We start from the raw sequence: 16385 nt of genomic DNA, 5'->3' as shown, positions 1-16385 counted from the left end.
ATCGCCGATTTCTAAATAAACCGAATCCCGGAAACCATTTTATCGCTAGAAAAGAATCTAGTTTTCTATCAATATGCCTAAGAATAAGGGAAAGGTATGTGCGCGGTGTTTCGAAATTTACCCCTCCACAGGTCCTATTTTCCTTTTTTTTTTTTTTTTTTCACTCAGCCTTTCCCCCTTCGTGTATAATCAGTGTATGGACTCCGGCTCTGGGGCAATGCGATGATTTCATGTAACCCGGATTTTGGGGGGATTTAATGGGTATCATCAGAATGTTCTCGTGGCGTAAGATGTATACCGCGCCCTTGAGGGGCATCTATGGATTGGGTCCATCTCACGAGCCGATTATGTTTTACGTTGTCGCATCTATCATTCTAAGCAGTGACTAACATCGTGGTAAATAGGGAGGTAAGAATCGTCGTCGTGGAAAGAACGAGAACGACAACGAAAAGCGCGAGTTGACCTTCAAGGAAGAAGGACAAGGTACGTCCTCAAGCCCCCCACAATCTCCCCCTTCGTCGCCAAAATTCGTTCGAATCGAACCGAATACATCCCTGTATACATAGAAAAGAAGAAATCGCACAACAAATAAGCTGATAAATATATCCAATAGAATATGCCCAGGTAGTCAAGATGCTCGGCAACGGTCGCCTCGAGGCACAGTGCTTCGACGGCGCAAAACGTCTAGCCCACATCCGTGGCAAGCTGCGCAAGAAGGTGTGGATCAACAACGGCGACATTATTCTACTCAGTCTTCGAGATTATCAAGACGAAAAGGGTGATGTCATCCTGAAGTACTCAGCCGACGAGGCTCGCTCCCTCAAGGCTTACGGCGAGCTGCCCGAAAGCGCCAAGATCAACGAGACCGACACATACGGCCCTGGCGACGAGGGAGAATGTGGCTTCGAATTCGACGAAGACCGCGACTCCGAGTCTGACGAGGCTGGTGGTGCCGGTGGCAAGGAAGTCGACATCGACGACATTTGATCTACCCCAACATCTTCCCTCTATCTTTCGGGGGACAATTGGGAAAAACATCGCTCACCTGGTCTTTTCGTTTCATCACTCCGTACATCAATCTTTCCTTGTGGTGGCCCTAGGACCAGGGTAAAATGCCTGTCTTCTCTCTCAAACCCATATCTTGAACATTATCTCTTTTGAGGTCTGGGTTCCACGACAGCTGGGCGGTGCGTTTTCGGCAAGCAAGCGGCAGGGTATACGGTGGGAGAGACGCCGTAACCCATTGCTGTTTAGCAGCATCGACAACTTAGACGATCTGATTCATTTCTACTTCCTTTTTTCTTTTTTTCTTTTTCGCAGTTAGCCCGGGTCTCGTTGGTTTTTAGCATGATGCTCAAGACGAAGGGATATGGGAGAAAAATACTCCTGGGGAACAACGGCATGATAATTCGTAATGATGCTTTCATGGGCATGGCAACTATCTTATAGGTGGTAATCATGTTGCTACTGGTTTTCAATACAAACATGCCTCTTTTCTCAGCAATATTTTCACGCGTGAATTTCGAATTAATAATGCTTCCACGAATGATTCACAACACGTACTCTTGAAAATTTATAATTGATTGAATTTACCAATTCTAACTCTTCTATTCCAAAACTACTCCAAGCCTAGGTTTCCCAACTCAAGTGACCCTAGCGATCATGCTATTTAGGTTCCTAATAGCCAGACCCCCATCTGTCCGTCCGATGTGTTGCTCGAGCAAGCCATATTCTATATATAAATCCTTCATTCTGTCGTTTTGTTCGTTTCCGGCTCCCCGGGACATCGGCACACCGGACGATGGTGATGATGACAGGTCCTACACTTAATCTCTGCCCCACATAGTATTCATTCACCTCCCTTTCTCTTTCTCGGTAATGCGACGGATCTGGCCCTTCGATCATATAGGCGCAATAGTCGGTTCTGGTGGCATGGGTATAGCTAATAGGAGCATAATTACCCGCTAACCGATTTGCGCACTTAATAGAGTATTACATAACGTAGATATATGTATATATCTTGTGGGAGCCCGTCTTTTTGGAGTATAGCAGACTAATAATTAGGTAGGTAGGTAGGCGGATGCGATCGTTGTGAAGAAAAATCGAGGCAATTGCCTGTGGGAGTTTCGTTCCGAATCGAATACATTCATAATCCGTTGAGTTTGTCGTGAATTGTCCCGCGGTGTCTCGTAGCGTTCTTCTCTTCCAATAGAACCCCATTTGAGAGTCCATATTGAGTAGGTACTCATGCTTAAACGTATCCTAATATCGGCCCAACTTGGCCCTCATCTTATTGAATGAATTTTGTGGATGCGGTTCTACCACTCGTCATCACTCTTCTCATCATCTTCCGAGATGTTAGTATTGAAATCATCAATATGAGTGTTAGGGTGATTAAAAACTTACCGCTATCACGAACTCTCTCCTTCCGTCTCCGCAGAGCAGCAGCAAGCGCATCAGCCATGTTACCACCAGCTCCTCCAGGGGCAACTCCTGCGGGCGGCAATCCACTACCATGCGGTCCCGTATCCGATCCTCCACCAACTGTGGCCGCGCTCCTATCTCTAATTTGACTCCTATCCACCTTCTTGAGGGACCCAATTCCTCCAGCTCCCCGGATACCGTCCAACATCGCGGAACGTCCGGGATCTCCAGATGGCGCAGCTGGGGCTGGTACCCCGGAAGAATAACCCGAGTCGCGGTTGGGAGGCGGAGGGGGCGGCGGTGCTGGTATTCCGGCACCAGGTGGAGGAGGTGGGGGAGGCGGAGGCGGGATTCCTGCACCGCCAGGAGGTGGCGGTGGTGGTGGAGGGGGTGGAGGTGCGCCAGCTCCAGTACCAGGTAGAGGTGGAGGCGGCGGCGGCGCAGAAGATTGAGGTAACGGGGGTGGCGCCGGTATGGTCGGTGCTGTCGGTGCGCTCGACGCAGGTAGTGGTGGCGGGGGCATACCCCTTGGGGGAGGTGCTGGAATAGGTCGAGAAGCTGCGGGAGGCGGCGGCGGTGCACTCGTACCAGGCAGTTTGGGTGGCAGACCCGGGGGTGCTGGCGGAGCTGGAGGAGCCGGAGGTATTGCCTGAGGCTGTTCCCTTGGCGGCGGAGGAGGTACCGGGCCTCTAGCCGGTGTTGGCGGAGGTGCGTTATTTAGCCTTTGACCAGTAAAAGCGGGAGGTACGCCGAATTTATGCCCAGCAGGTTTCTCTTCCTGTTGCTCTTCCATAGGGGTCTTCGGTGGTCTCGGAGGAGGCGCCGGTCCGGGCGGAGCTCGAGGTGCGGATTCGGCATTAGCATATCTGCCAGCGTCGGGTAGTGGTGGTGGAGCGTTGAATCGTGGTCGTGGCGGAACCGGTTCTTGCGGCGGTGTTGGCTCTCTATGTACAAGTTCTGTTTTGCCAGATCTGCGAGGCGCGGGCGGAGGTGGAGGAGCACCACGTCGGGAGCCTGATGTTGACACGCTTTCCGATGTTGAGCGCATCCCTCCAACGGGTGGAGGAGGAGGGGGGGGAGGTGCTCGCCCATGACTATGACTGTGGCTACTAAGTCCGTTAGTCACTGAGGTATTAGACGGAGGCGGCGGCGGCGGCGGCGGTGCCGGAGTTGGCGCAGTAGCTGTACTTCCGTTACTAGGTATCGCGCCGCCTTGTTCTTTCAAAAATTCGACGATGAAGTCCTGGTTCTCTCTTATGAACTCGTCTGTGAGCCCTTGTTCCGAAAGGAAATTTCCGAAGTTTTCTCGCCAGTTTGGATCATATGCCTCTAGCTTGGCAAACCTGGATGGTGGTTTGTGGAAACCATTGCCGTTTCCTGAAGGTGTTCTCTCGTGCGAGTGGGAATGTGGGAGGCCGTTTCGAGGTGATTCGGGTGGTGTAGGAGCTGAGGAATGTCTATGTCCTCCAAAAATGCTCCCAAAGAATCCAGTCTTAACAGGCTGTTGCGTAGCTCCGCCAAAGGGTGTATTTCTTGTGGCCTTAGAAGCATTTTTCTCTCGCTCGTCCATCTTCTTCTTAAATTGTTTAGCTTCCTTTTCGTCGACGAAGGATAAGCCCGCTAAGCAGTCCTCGAGCTCGAAGGTATGGAAGAAGGTTCGGTCCTGGTTGTAAGACCAGTTTTCGAATATTTCCTGGTCCCATATAACAGCTCGACCAGCAGGCTACATATTGTTAGAACTTGTTATACAAAAACATACGCATACGTTAGCATGCTAGCCGAGCAGGTCAACTTACAGATACATCAACTAATTTCAACCAATATGTGTTTCCTACTAGATCGTTGGAGAGCACGATAGCTCCTTGCAAGCCGGTGTAGGTCCATTTCGCAGGGTTTGGATATGCGACGTATAATTTCGCAACAGCTACAGCATGGATTTTGTTCGTTTGTTTGGGCACCACTCGTCTAACGGTTTCCTTGTCCTCTTCGCTGAGAATGGACGGCATGGTGACGGTTCGAATGAGGTCGTGTGATGTATTAAGGGGAGGTACGGAGAGGGAGGGAAGTATAGGGAGTCGGTCGCTATCTCCAGCCTGATGCACCTAAATTGCCTACACGTAGATACTACTAGGTGACCATTGAATTAAAGAATACGATCGTGATTTATCGGTACTATTCTGTCGTATTGATTCGAAAATGTATGTCTACGCCGAACGAATGTGCGGTTGTAGCGTACGCGGTTGTTCGCAGTATTGCAGCCGAATAGATTGTAGAGTTGCGGTCGATTGGCGGTTATGTCGAAATTAGCGGGCGGCTGGTTGGCTAGTTGGTTGGTTGGGAGGTCGAAAAGAGGTTGACTAAGAGGCAGCCAAAAATTCAAGAGGCAGATCCAGCTGATCCTATTATAGGAAGAGAAATATCGGTTACAATATTGCAGCCTGGGAAGAGAAAAATTTAGAGAATGAGTAGTAGGGAAAAAAAGATTTATTCGTTTCGTATAATCTTTTTTTTCCTCTGTTTGGTAAGGAACATTCATACGTTGTTCTCTTTTACACCAAAGCTACTGTTTGTTGTAGTAATTTCGGAGACTTGTTTCGTAAGTTATGAAGGATGTATCCTTCTTGATACGCTGCGAAAAACCCGCCCGACATCATCGCTGACAAGAGAAAACCCCCCAGACCCTCCAACCAATGGAATCAAATGGATACTCTTTTCTAACCACACTTTGCACCGCCATCTTTAAGCTTCAATGTATTTCATTCGTAATTTACATAGGACAATGTACATGTGGGTTTAAGGTTCAATGTTCTATTCTAAACTTGGACAAACCCCACTATACCTGGATAACTGCCCACGGTACCTAGGATTTGAAAGTATTCGGGACGCCCCGCCCCCCCAAAAAGAACATTCGGGTTGTCCATAATGCTCATCTCAATTTCATTAAACAATCACCTTCCTCGGGAAAGCGGTCAACCCAATTTTTGAAATACTCGGTGAGTCGGTATCCTGCAATAAGCCGAGAATATTCCTAATTCATTCCTATTTCACTTAAACAAATGTAACATCAAAGACCCTGATGTAGTATGTCATGCCTAAATTGCCCACATACACGTACATATAGTATAATGTCGGTACCATGTAGCGATGAATACTAGGTACTAAGGCTACGCCACAACGGTACGTACGTCATCCTACACACACATCATACAAGAATCGATTGATGTACATGCATCCGTATGTTGCCGCTGAGACTTGATGGCTTGTTTCATTCTTAGGCAACTTCAATTCATTAATTCGCTACCTATTGTCAGGCAGTCAAGTTATTTGAAGTATCAGATAACATATTCCTTATTTATTATCATCATGCCTATCATTACATTTCGAGGTGCATCTATCCAGTGAGTCTCAAAACTTTGATTTCGTTGCAGGATTATCCCATCCTGCTTGTATGTAGTAAGACTGTACTAAGCCATAATCCAACACTCGGCGCGCATCTTCAACAAATCTATTTGTTTAACTCCTTGGCCTTGGCCTGTCGTTCTTCTTTGGTGCCTTCTTGCTCTGGCATGCTTTGAGGAACGGCGGGACCCGGGTGTGCCTGATGAGCTGCGAATGCGAACTGCTTTGCTCCTTGAGGCTGAGCTGCCTCGCTCGCAGACTTTGGCTGGGAGTTGGCATCAATGGAGCCGGTCTATAAGTGACAAATAAATCAGCTAAACGTATTCATTGTCTGCAAGGGAGTACTTAATATATAGATAGGTCATACCTGAGCAGAGGGGAAGGTCTCGGGCATTTTGGGCGGTTTGATGTTGATAATTCTGGAGTTTTGCTTATTTTGATGGTATGATGTATCTCAAAGTACTTTTTTAGTTATAAGGTCGAAGAAGGGAGAAGGCTATCTTTTTGATAAGACCTTCAATGCCGCTTTTATATACAAATTAAGAAATACATTCAGCATTCCCAGATTCTAAGTGGTGTCACGTTTTCCAATAAGTGATGACGTATCTAAAAGACTAGACCTTCTAGAACTACTACTAGGTACAGTACCTTAAATCGGTGATCCGCTATTGCCCATGACCCGGCGTCGCAGTGGCGGCAAGTGGGCGATTTGATTTTGCCTGGAACCTTAAGAACTTTAGAACCTTGGAACCCCGGATCTGCAGGCGCGATTGTAATGTGTCGCATGCCTTAAGTCATATTTAGCTTCGAATTAGTTGATGCCTATTCGATCTTCCTCCCAATTCTTTCACTCATTCACCAACAACGCGTACACAATTATGTACTACGTATTTACCTAATCCACCACCTTACATGAGATTGATTGATTGTACAGTACCAGTACCTACGCACAACGTTCATCCCTGGAACGAATACGATGCTTCCCTAAACGAATATGCACGATAACCCATGAAGCCCTCTCGTCGCGTCTCTCCCTCTACCGAAAGACGTGCCCCGCATGTCTACAAACAATGCTCCCCAACCGGTGAAGCTATCACTACCTCTTGTATGACTACTTCTTGACTTTGTAGTAAAGGTTTATAACTTACTAACTTCAACTCACCAGGAATACCAACAACACCTCTTCCAAGAACTCCGTGCCGAAGATGAACTCGTCGTTATTGCCAAGGGCCTCGGCCTCATGCGTCTTATCACCAACTTACTACATAGCTACGATGCCGCCGGAAATAATTTGGTAATAGTGGTAGGCGCTGAAGAGAGGGAAAATGCTTGGATTGGAGAAGCTCTTGCCGAGTCCGCTGCTATCAGCATGGCTCCCAAGGCGAGGGGTCTGACAGTAGTAAACACGGACTTCACCAGTGTCGGAGCTAGGGAGAAGATGTATACAAAAGGCGGAATATACAGCATTACTTCCCGGATTCTGGTTGTCGATCTATTGACAAGCCTTCTGAACCCAGAGACTATCACCGGTTTAATTGTTTTGCACGCGGACAAAGTAATAGCGACTTCTCTTGAGGCTTTCATTCTCCGAGTATACCGCCAGAAGAATAAAACTGGGTTTCTCAAAGCATTCTCCGATAATCCGGATCCCTTCACTATTGGTTTTTCTCCACTAGCTACAATGATGAGGAACTTATTCCTCCGAAAAGCTTCTTTGTGGCCTCGATTCCATATGACGGTTGCCAGCTCGCTCGAGGGCAAGAAGAAAGCAGAGGTTATAGAGTTAGAAGTCCCTATGACAGATGCTATGAGAGAAATTCAGACGGCCATCATGGAATGCGTTGAGGTCAGCATCCACGAATTGAAAAAGGCTAATACGGGGTTAGAGATGGACGATTGGAATCTTGACAGCGCGTTATTGAAGAATTTCGATGTGATGGTTCGGCGACAATTAGATCCAAATTGGCACAGAGTCAGCTGGAAAACCAAACAAATTGTCAGCGATTTGACAGTTCTCCGCAGTCTTCTACATTCAGTACTCGCCCTAGATTGCGTGTCTTTCTTGCAGCATCTAGATACCATTCATGCTGCTCATTCTCCACAACCGGGATCTACGAGGCAATCTCAGTCTCCATGGCTATTCCTCGACGCCGCCCATACAATATTTGATACCGCCAAGCGGAGGGTATACGCCAGCAACGCCAAGGCTACTGCGAAATCTTCAATAGAGTCACTCCGTCCAGTGCTAGAAGAACAACCCAAGTGGGCTCTTCTTGCGGAAATTCTAGAAGAGATTGACAGGGATCTTTATTTCGAACCCCCGATGAGAGATGATTCTAATGGAACTATCCTCATCATGTGTTCTGATACTGCGACGACCCGCCAACTTCGAGATTACCTGCAAACAATGCACGTTGAACCAAAGGTCGATAGTGACGCGAAGCAGGGTAAGGAAGAGCATAAACCCTCTGGTTCATTCATGATGAGAAGGAGACTCCGGAATTATCTCAATTGGAAAAGGGAATTTGCGCAAGTTAGTAACGCCCTTCTCGCCGAAAACCAGAAAGCCCTTGAAGGGGCAGTCGATCCGCGACTAGCTCAAGGCGGCTACAAAGGAAAGGCGCCAGCAAATAAAAGACGGCGAGTACGCGGAGGCGGCACCGTCGGTACAGCACCCGGAAGGACAGCCAACGGAAGCGTGGCGCAATATTTTGAGAAACCTAACGAAGTTGCCGAGCTCATGGACGAAATGCAAATCACAGAAGAGGAAGCAAATCAGAAAGTGGACATCATAGCTGATCCTCTAGAAGATATGGATGATTACTATGAGCTCTATGAAATGCAGGATTTAGTTGTGGTACATGCCTACGAGGGCGATCAAGACGAACATGTTCTCGAGGAGGTTAAACCTCGTTATATCATCATGTACGAGCCAGACGCCGCATTTATACGCCGAATAGAAGTCTATCGGTCTTCGCATAACGATAGAAATGTCCGTGTATATTTTATGTTTTATGGTGGGTCGGTGGAGGAGCAACGATATCTTGCTACCGTCCGACGAGAGAAAGACGCGTTCACTAAGCTCATAAAAGAGCGCGCTAGTATGTCCGTCGTTATGACGGTCGATTCCCATGGGGTTGAAGACCCCCAAGAAGCCTTCTTGAGGACAGTTAACACTCGAATAGCCGGTGGCGGCCGGTTGGCGGCTACGGCACAACCTCCAAGGGTTGTAGTTGATGTTCGAGAATTCCGTTCATCACTCCCATCTCTCCTTCACGGACGCAACATGATCGTCATACCGTGCATGTTAACAGTTGGGGACTACGTTCTATCACCCAATATTTGTATCGAGCGTAAATCTATTAGCGATCTGATCAGCTCATTTAAGGATGGCAGACTTTACACCCAAGCCGAAACGATGTTCCAGCACTACAAGAACCCAGTGCTGCTAATCGAATTCGATCAGAACAAGTCATTCACACTTGAACCATTCGCAGACCTATCGGGCAACCTCAAGTCGGTCAATCCCAATGAGGTGCCTTCGGATCTACAGTCTAAAATTGTACTTCTCACGCTCGCATTCCCAAAGCTAAGAATTATTTGGAGCAGTAGCCCTTACCAGACAGCTGAGATTTTCGAAGGGCTAAAAACACAGCAAGAGGAGCCGGATCCCGTTGTCGCGGTTCGAGCAGGCCTAGACAAGGATATGAAGGCCGAGGACCAAGTATTTAATCAGGAACCCCACGAAATGTTGGGAGTTGTGCCAGGTATTACGCCAAAGAACTTGAAGAATCTGACACTAGCGACGGAAAATATTCGAGAGGTAGCGAATATGAGCCAGGAGGAATTAGAGCCTCTTATCGGAAAAGAAGCAACCAGGCAGGTACATGGATTTTTTAATCGAAATCTAATAGATATAGATGATTAAATATGCATGTGAGCGGAAGGGATTACAATCACAATAACATTGGAAATATCAGGTATAACACGGTGGTGTGGAATAATTGAAAGGTATTATTCCTCTATCTGCAAAGGTACCATAGCCATTCCATCGTTCCATATCATACGTATCATGTCCGGGAAAACAGATGTGTGAAGTATTAAAATAAATACTTCGAAAAAGGGGGTATCGTAATGTTCGTTTCGTGATGACTCTCGAAAGCCCGGCATCATCTTCAACGCAACCAAACCAACGCTCCAACTAATCACATCGGCTAACCAAGTATCATCGTTTGTCCCATATCTCCTCTCTTCTTCCTCCTCTCATCCCACCGACGAGTCAGAGACTAGATCACCTAGATACGACTCGTGGTGACTCCATGGCGGCGCCGACCCCAACCGCGCCGTGTTCCCGTCGTCGTACCCGTCGTACGCGTTGAGCGATGTCGGCCGCAGTATCCGCAAGTTAGGAAGGATACAATGATGCCGAAGAATGTGACGATGCCGCTGATGATGGCTTGCAGGATGCTGCCTATGCCAGTCACGATGGCCATGATGACGTTCCCGATGGTTCGGAAGATGGACTCGATCTATTGTTTGAGGTTGGTTAGTTTCAACTATTCGCTTGCATGGTGAGGTAGGAGAAGGGGATTTGGACTTACGCAAGATACTACAGCACCCATTTTGGTGGTTGAGGTAGGTTGATAGGTGTGTTGTTAAGGTATACTGTTTGTTTGTGGATGTTGGATAGTTGTGATAGTAGTAGCTGGTTAGAGTTTGTACCTGCTTTTGGTTGGATATTAGAGATATTGTTCTGAAGTTTTAGTGTTAATCTAGTCACAGCGGAAGCGACGGTGCTTTTATACAGGCTGAGTCATGCATGTTGTATGGATATTGATAGAGGATGGCAAGCTATGACTTAGACCTTTCAGCCAAGGAAATCTGCATTTCGAAACCCGAGAAGAAAATACAGAATAGTTAGGTCATAGAGTTACAAGCAGGGCCCAATGAGATCATTGTTCGAAGCGCGCCCTCTTACGGCGACTTATAACCCGCCAGTACAATATCAGCGATATTATACCTTAAAGTAACATGGACAATTTCTCGGGTCACGGCACGATAACTGACCTACCTACGACATATAGACACGAAAATACTAGTTGGTTTTCTGCCAATCCCAGATAATGATTACGTGCATGGAAGATCTGTCTCTGATAGCTCAGTTGCCCCCCGTGGATGGTTATGAATCAAAAGGAATTGACGTCACAACGGCGTCGCAGGGAGGGCCCCACTCGATTTATTTCCGTCATCGTGATCTAAAAGTTAGAAAGGCAATCCCTCGAATCTGCATTTCTAGGTAGAATCAGATTTCCTAATTCGACCATGCTGTAATTGGGCGTCTGATGAATTGGACCGGTGTAAAAGCTCCGGTAGGGCTTAACTCAAGATTTAGAAAAGTAGATAGATAGGAAAAGATGATGCTGTCATAGATGTGTGGCTTTATTCTTTTCGTCTTAGTATCCTTCCTAAATAGGAAAATAAAGCGCCACAGCGAGCGGGGCTAGGTGTCATTAATGAGGCTTGAGGTACTCGAATCGCGGGTATCTTTGTATGATGCCGAAAACCTGTTTAATTCTACTTAGAATGGAATGGCTCGGCGACTCGATGCGCGGGATGACGTACGATAGGTGAGATGCGGCTAATGTGACCTTGAACCCCTTGCTTGCATTTCTTTTCCTAGTTTTGCCCAATGAGCGAGAAGATTCCCGATATTTCATCAGCTGGATACGAATGGATTTCCCTCGTGTTGGCGCACCCGAATCCAACTACCCTATCACCATCATCATCACAACACCCAATGATAATGCAAACTTGACAAGGGGGTATACCGATTCCAGCGCGTTCATAAAAGGTACCAAGTACGTGGACGCGGCGCACAAGCCTCATCGTTAACATATGTCTACCTAACCTAGGTAACCTATAGGATGGAGTTAAAAGTGATAGAAAACAGGCTTGATCCTGTAGTACACGATGCCCCGATGCCCCCCTTGCTGCCTTAGTTTAATGTAAAATTGCGCTACAATACACTAAGACAATACATAAACTCGAAGGGACCCAATTCAATAACTTTCCTCTCGTTTTCTTCTTCCTCATGTGTTTCCCCGGGCACGCGGCTTCACCCCCTATCTCTCGGTGAGATCGGGCAAGTTGCTGCCTCCCGCTAGGCGAGGTTTCCCCCCCTGGTGGGATGGATTGGGTTGTAGATATTTTTCATTAATGTCTCCTCTTTTCATGCCAGAGTGTGAATCGCATCCCGTCGGTCGCGGTCATTGGCCAACCATATTTGTAGCGATGCGCCCCTTGATCGACAAGTCATTGTCTCGAGGTAGATCGCTTGCCGCATATTCCGATTACTTGATGTGAACGGGCTCGATACCGTCGAATATTTAATCGTACTCTCGGCGTCCTCTGCTCACTCGCATGGGATACCCTAACGCCTCGACCCCTTTACCTCGCCGGTCCGCGCTTGACGATACTCTGTCCTTGGTTGTACAACGACTCCTCCGATCGAGACAAGCGATGAAGACAGTCTCTTGCAGCTGTGTTGCGTGCTGTTGCTGCCGACGACGACGCGATTCCATTTATGTCGAAAGCTCGAGTCCGCGTGCGCGGAATTCCGTCCACATGGTTTCCCGATTCGAACCCTCCGGTTCTCGGTAGTAGATCTTGCTGTTGATCGACTTTCCCCCCAGACTCGCTTACCGTGATGACGTCCGTTGTTGTTGCGCTGCCGGCCCCCTTCTTCAATGGAGACTATTTTTCTGCTATCTCTTGGAGATGCTTCTTGTTGTCCCGATGTGACGACGTCGCGTGGATAGGTTTGAGAAAAGGTTGGACGAAGTGTTCCTGGTTTTGGGTGGATTCTGCTCTTTTCCTGTGGAGGATGGCGACACAATACCAGAGTCTTGTTCCGATCATGCGGACCGCTACGGGAGACGGTTTGTATTACTGCGCCTCTCCCGAGACCCATTTCGATCATGCCAATTATCATGGGTGTTCTCGCTTATGAGGAAGAGCCAGATTGCCATATCGGTTCACGAGTGAAGGGTGCCCATTGTGTCGACGTTGGATCCAAGTTTTATTTGGCGGCCGTCTAAGATTTCTTCACGCCAAGCTACTCCATCATTCGACTCAGTGGAGGGCACGAATGGAAAATGTCACAGTGCCAGTGGCTGTGAAGGTTCCTCAGGAGCGTCGTCGTATTTCACTGTCAATATTTATATAGAAGAGTGGACAATACATCCTTTCTCCAGTCATAATTTTCAATGGGACAGCCGTAAAAGTGTCCAATCCCTCGTCACGCCTTGAGGTGAATGGTATTATCTACGGCAACTACAATTTTACGTTCTTGCTAACCTAGTTGTGGCGAAATAATCTGTTTCATTTCCGGCGTTCTACGATGCGCACTCTACCTATCGGCGCAGGAATACCACATTCACCAGAATTGTACATACGCCTAGGTAAGAAGAATGGATATTGTGTTTTCTTGACCCAAATATAACAACTCTATCATGAACATATATATAAAAATGCAGAAAACGCTTAAAATCAAATAAAAACGAAGGAATCCTCGTGTACAACACCACATTAACAGTCATCCTACATCACAGTGAGGGAGTGCCTAATTAATCCAGCAGATCGTCATAGGTGTTGATTTGGGTTGTTTTTTTTTTTTCGGTTAAATCCAAGTTTAGGATGGATTACTAGAATCTGAAGTTTTTTTCCTATTCGGCATGATCTCGTGGATGTATGTCAACGAATCAGTTGACCGCATCTCCATCTTTGATAGATTAAATTGCTATGTGACCGTGGTGTAGTATACACATTAACCAATCCATGGCGCGGGACACGGCGTAGCGGAAGATAGGGACCGTCCTGCTGATCTAGAAGGTGCTTCGAGCACCAGTCTTTTCATCGATGTGACGGTATCGTTCGCGCTCCTTTCGGTCCTTAAGCACACAGGCAATAGCCATAATCAAGACGGCGTCGATGCCAACCATACCAAACACGGCCGTAAAGATGTTGTCTACAAATGTGTTTCCGAACGACGTCAAAGGCGCGGAACAACCTCGCATGAGGGCGGCAGCGGCGGGACTGGGACAGGTCGAATCGGTGACGAAAGCAGGGGAGCTGCTATTGAAGTAGCCACAGCAGCTGAACTATCATGGGGTTAGATTCATCTGGGTATAGAGATAACAGTATGAATACTCACGGCCGTCTGCATTAAGTCTTGGACATGAGGCGGTTGCGAAGTCCAAATTTGCAAGAATTCGTTCTTCATCGTTAAAGTGATAATCCATAAGTCCACACCGATAGCCATGGTGAAGATGGCATCCACCACAACCATGTATCCGGCTAGTTTTAACCAGCTCCTGTTATTCGTCGCTAGCGCTGGAATCGTAGCTAAGAAGGTAGCGAATATGAAAACGGCGTTGACAATTCCCGCTGGTAACATGTTAGTCACCTTACTAACTCTTGTCCCCTCACCTCGTTCGTTTGGATGTAGGTAACTCACCTGTGAAGGGGAATCGTTGGTATAGAAGATCGCGAGCCGCTTCGTTTCCATCGTTCGGCGGATCGAAACACGTTTGTTGGACGATGATAGAGAAACCCAGCATAATAGCACCCATCGAGACGAATAGCCCATCTGTGGCTATGAAAGCCCCAAGCACTTTGTTCACCATTTTGATATATTAAGTCGGCGATTATTCTCGAGATTGCTGATCGTAAAGCACACGGCAAATCTTCCTGCCTCTTAATCGGTAGGTTGTTTTTTCTTCTTCTCCTTCTACTCCTCCGGTACGTTAAATCGTTGTTTAAATAGTTATCGACGGCCGGCGTCTTTCGTAAAGTAAAGGCTGTCGTGGGCGGCGAAGACTAGCAAAAGAACGGAATGTCGAAAGTTCAATCGACTTTGGGCAGCGCGACAGCACCTACGCCTCGACCTGAAGTCGAAAGAATTGAATAAAGTAAAAGGAGAAACGAAAGTACGAATTAAGAAAAAAGTTCTAAGAGTGAATAATATGCATAGCACAAGGAGAATTGGAAGAATAGACGCAAGCGCCAGGCTATCAAAAGACTACTTAGAAGAGAAACTATCGCTTTAGTCGGACGATGCCGAAATGGGAGAAAAGTGCGAAGCCAAGCGCAGAACACGAAGAATAGAATTACGAATGAGATAGGGCGAAAATGAAGAATGGCCTGACCGAACCAGCGGAAACGCAATGAAAACGCTACGAATCTGAGACTCCACCTACCATGAGTCTAGAGCAGAAACAGATGAAGCTGGGAGGCTTGAAGCAACGAGACGGTGCCCGTCCTCGCACGCTTGGTGTTTCAGGTCTTGAAAGGGGTAGGAGGCGAGCATGGGTGTGGGCGCGTAGCAGAATAGGGCACGTACCAGAAACTGAGCACTGCGTCGAATTACGTACATCGTGTAAGAGGATGAAATCGACTCTCGTCCAATCAGAAGAGAGAATTTGTCAACGCCAAACCGACCAAGAAAGAGAATCGAATGATATCGGTCTGAGGCTCTAACAACACCCATGGTGATTATAGAGGTTGATATAGGGTAGCTAAATACTACCCAATATCTATGATCAGATCTCTTCAAGTTGATTAAGTGTACATGCTCTTTGGCGAAATATTTAGAAGAGCCTCAACGTGAAAGTACCTAGGTAATATTGGCCTTTAGGTGAGCCGTCGAAAGATTCAGTGGCCATATTTCGCCGGCCTCCCACTTGAATCTTACGGCTTACGTAGCCGTTGGCTGGGTATATTTGAATATTGGTAAAATGTCATGAATTCGAAGGTCCTTAAGTGATCTATGCGTCTCAAGTCGATGCGGCTATGCTGCACACCCTGCGACACATCATCCCCATGTAACCCACAAAATTTTCGATTTAGATTTTAAGGGATCGTCACGCACAAACCAGTCACGATTCAATAGGTTAAAATAGAAGCATCTAGACAACGTGTTCGGGGGGCTTCTAGAGAGATAGTTACGCTGTTTGCCGGACGATCTCAAGTGGGTGACAAACGTAATCACATTCGGTTTAATTAGTTTCTCGCGTCAGAGGAAACGCATTGTAATCCTCCTCGATTCAAATACCCCCTTATGACCTCCTTTCTAGCTGCTATTCCCACCTCTCTCGTGTGAAGTACGGGAATTACCTGTGAGATTGACGGAAATGGTAGATGGTCACACGAAGCTGCGACTCGCGAGAGACGCCGAACTCCTACACAGATTGGATCCAGCCTGGAGTATAATACATCGACTCGAAAGTAGAAGCGTTAGTTGTTGTACCATTCGTGTCTTGGTCTGACCAGTGCCGCTCGGAAAGTAAGCCGCCGGATTCTCGATTTACTTCTTGCATTATTACCGTCAGTCAAGAATTGTGCGCGTGCTGCCAGCACGGGATCGCAAGCGCAGGAGGGGAAAAAGACGAGCGGAGCGGAGATTGGTCACCCAAACGGTTGCGACGGCAACTGGCATGCCGGAGGGGAGGTAGAAGAGAAACTGCCATCAGCGATCAGCGGAAGTAATAGATGGCGCTCGGAAG

General features: G+C 47.4%; 6 protein-coding genes across 6 annotated transcripts; 2 read left to right on the top strand and 4 right to left on the bottom strand.

Annotated features, from left to right (window-relative positions):
* Nucleotides 1–73: 73 nt before the first annotated feature.
* Nucleotides 74–987, top strand: F4822DRAFT_425501 (uncharacterized protein; the record flags this gene model as incomplete). The annotated part of the gene is made up of 3 exons (XM_051460341.1): nucleotides 74–94; nucleotides 405–483; nucleotides 614–987. 3 exons carry the CDS (start codon nucleotides 74–76, stop codon nucleotides 985–987), a joined length of 474 nt encoding a protein of 157 aa, XP_051318066.1.
* An 807-nt stretch (nucleotides 988–1794) lies between these two features.
* Nucleotides 1795–4657, bottom strand: F4822DRAFT_123566 (uncharacterized protein). Its single transcript, XM_051452615.1, has 3 exons — nucleotides 4221–4657; nucleotides 2407–4147; nucleotides 1795–2347 (listed from the first exon to the last, which is right to left on the bottom strand). Exons 1-3 carry the CDS (start codon nucleotides 4428–4430, stop codon nucleotides 2319–2321), a joined length of 1980 nt encoding a protein of 659 aa, XP_051318065.1. The 5' UTR covers nucleotides 4431–4657; the 3' UTR covers nucleotides 1795–2318.
* Nucleotides 4658–5504: 847 nt separating this feature from the next.
* F4822DRAFT_123668 (uncharacterized protein) lies at nucleotides 5505–6323 on the bottom strand. Its single transcript, XM_051452616.1, has 3 exons — nucleotides 6191–6323; nucleotides 5917–6115; nucleotides 5505–5828 (listed from the first exon to the last, which is right to left on the bottom strand). Exons 1-2 carry the CDS (start codon nucleotides 6215–6217, stop codon nucleotides 5930–5932), a joined length of 213 nt encoding a protein of 70 aa, XP_051318064.1. The 5' UTR covers nucleotides 6218–6323; the 3' UTR covers nucleotides 5505–5828; nucleotides 5917–5929.
* A 557-nt stretch (nucleotides 6324–6880) lies between these two features.
* On the top strand, nucleotides 6881–9751 carry F4822DRAFT_436205 (DNA repair protein; the record flags this gene model as incomplete). Its single annotated transcript, XM_051462287.1, has 2 exons — nucleotides 6881–6928; nucleotides 6989–9751. The coding sequence occupies 2 exons, from the start codon at nucleotides 6881–6883 to the stop codon at nucleotides 9749–9751; spliced, it is 2811 nt and encodes a 936-aa protein (XP_051318063.1).
* Nucleotides 9752–10118: 367 nt separating this feature from the next.
* On the bottom strand, nucleotides 10119–10445 carry F4822DRAFT_425497 (uncharacterized protein; the record flags this gene model as incomplete). The annotated part of the gene is made up of 2 exons (XM_051460340.1): nucleotides 10119–10352; nucleotides 10425–10445. 2 exons carry the CDS (start codon nucleotides 10443–10445, stop codon nucleotides 10119–10121), a joined length of 255 nt encoding a protein of 84 aa, XP_051318062.1.
* Nucleotides 10446–13284: 2839 nt separating this feature from the next.
* F4822DRAFT_390399 (uncharacterized protein) lies at nucleotides 13285–15196 on the bottom strand. The gene is made up of 3 exons (XM_051457053.1): nucleotides 14339–15196; nucleotides 14036–14268; nucleotides 13285–13982 (listed from the first exon to the last, which is right to left on the bottom strand). Exons 1-3 carry the CDS (start codon nucleotides 14505–14507, stop codon nucleotides 13707–13709), a joined length of 678 nt encoding a protein of 225 aa, XP_051318061.1. The 5' UTR covers nucleotides 14508–15196; the 3' UTR covers nucleotides 13285–13706.
* Between the last annotated feature and the right edge of the window lie 1189 nt (nucleotides 15197–16385).

Source organism: Hypoxylon trugodes (assembly GCF_022578975.1).
Source record: "Hypoxylon trugodes strain CBS 135444 unplaced genomic scaffold F4822scaffold_2, whole genome shotgun sequence".
Classification (NCBI taxonomy): domain Eukaryota; kingdom Fungi; phylum Ascomycota; class Sordariomycetes; order Xylariales; family Hypoxylaceae; genus Hypoxylon; species Hypoxylon trugodes.
This window is presented reverse-complemented; position numbering and strand designations above follow the sequence as displayed.

What these genes read in the sequence shown, in the direction of transcription:
- F4822DRAFT_123566 (XM_051452615.1), bottom strand. Translation starts at nt 4,430, where the DNA reads ATGCCGTCCATTCTCAGCGAAGAGGACAAGGAAACCGTTAGACGAGTG. An exon ending in TGAAATTAGTTGATGTATCT is followed by an intron (nt 4,148 to 4,220) that starts GTAAGTTGACCT and finishes AACAATATGTAG; the next exon opens with CCTGCTGGTCGAGCTGTTAT. An exon ending in GGAGAGAGTTCGTGATAGCG is followed by an intron (nt 2,348 to 2,406) that starts GTAAGTTTTTAA and finishes ACATCTCGGAAG; the next exon opens with ATGATGAGAAGAGTGATGAC.
- F4822DRAFT_123668 (XM_051452616.1), bottom strand. Translation starts at nt 6,217, where the DNA reads ATGCCCGAGACCTTCCCCTCTGCTCAG. An exon ending in AGACCTTCCCCTCTGCTCAG is followed by an intron (nt 6,116 to 6,190) that starts GTATGACCTATC and finishes TGTCACTTATAG; the next exon opens with ACCGGCTCCATTGATGCCAA.
- F4822DRAFT_390399 (XM_051457053.1), bottom strand. Translation starts at nt 14,507, where the DNA reads ATGGTGAACAAAGTGCTTGGGGCTTTCATAGCCACAGATGGGCTATTC. An exon ending in CCAACGATTCCCCTTCACAG is followed by an intron (nt 14,269 to 14,338) that starts GTGAGTTACCTA and finishes ACATGTTACCAG; the next exon opens with CGGGAATTGTCAACGCCGTT. An exon ending in AAGACTTAATGCAGACGGCC is followed by an intron (nt 13,983 to 14,035) that starts GTGAGTATTCAT and finishes ACCCCATGATAG; the next exon opens with TTCAGCTGCTGTGGCTACTT.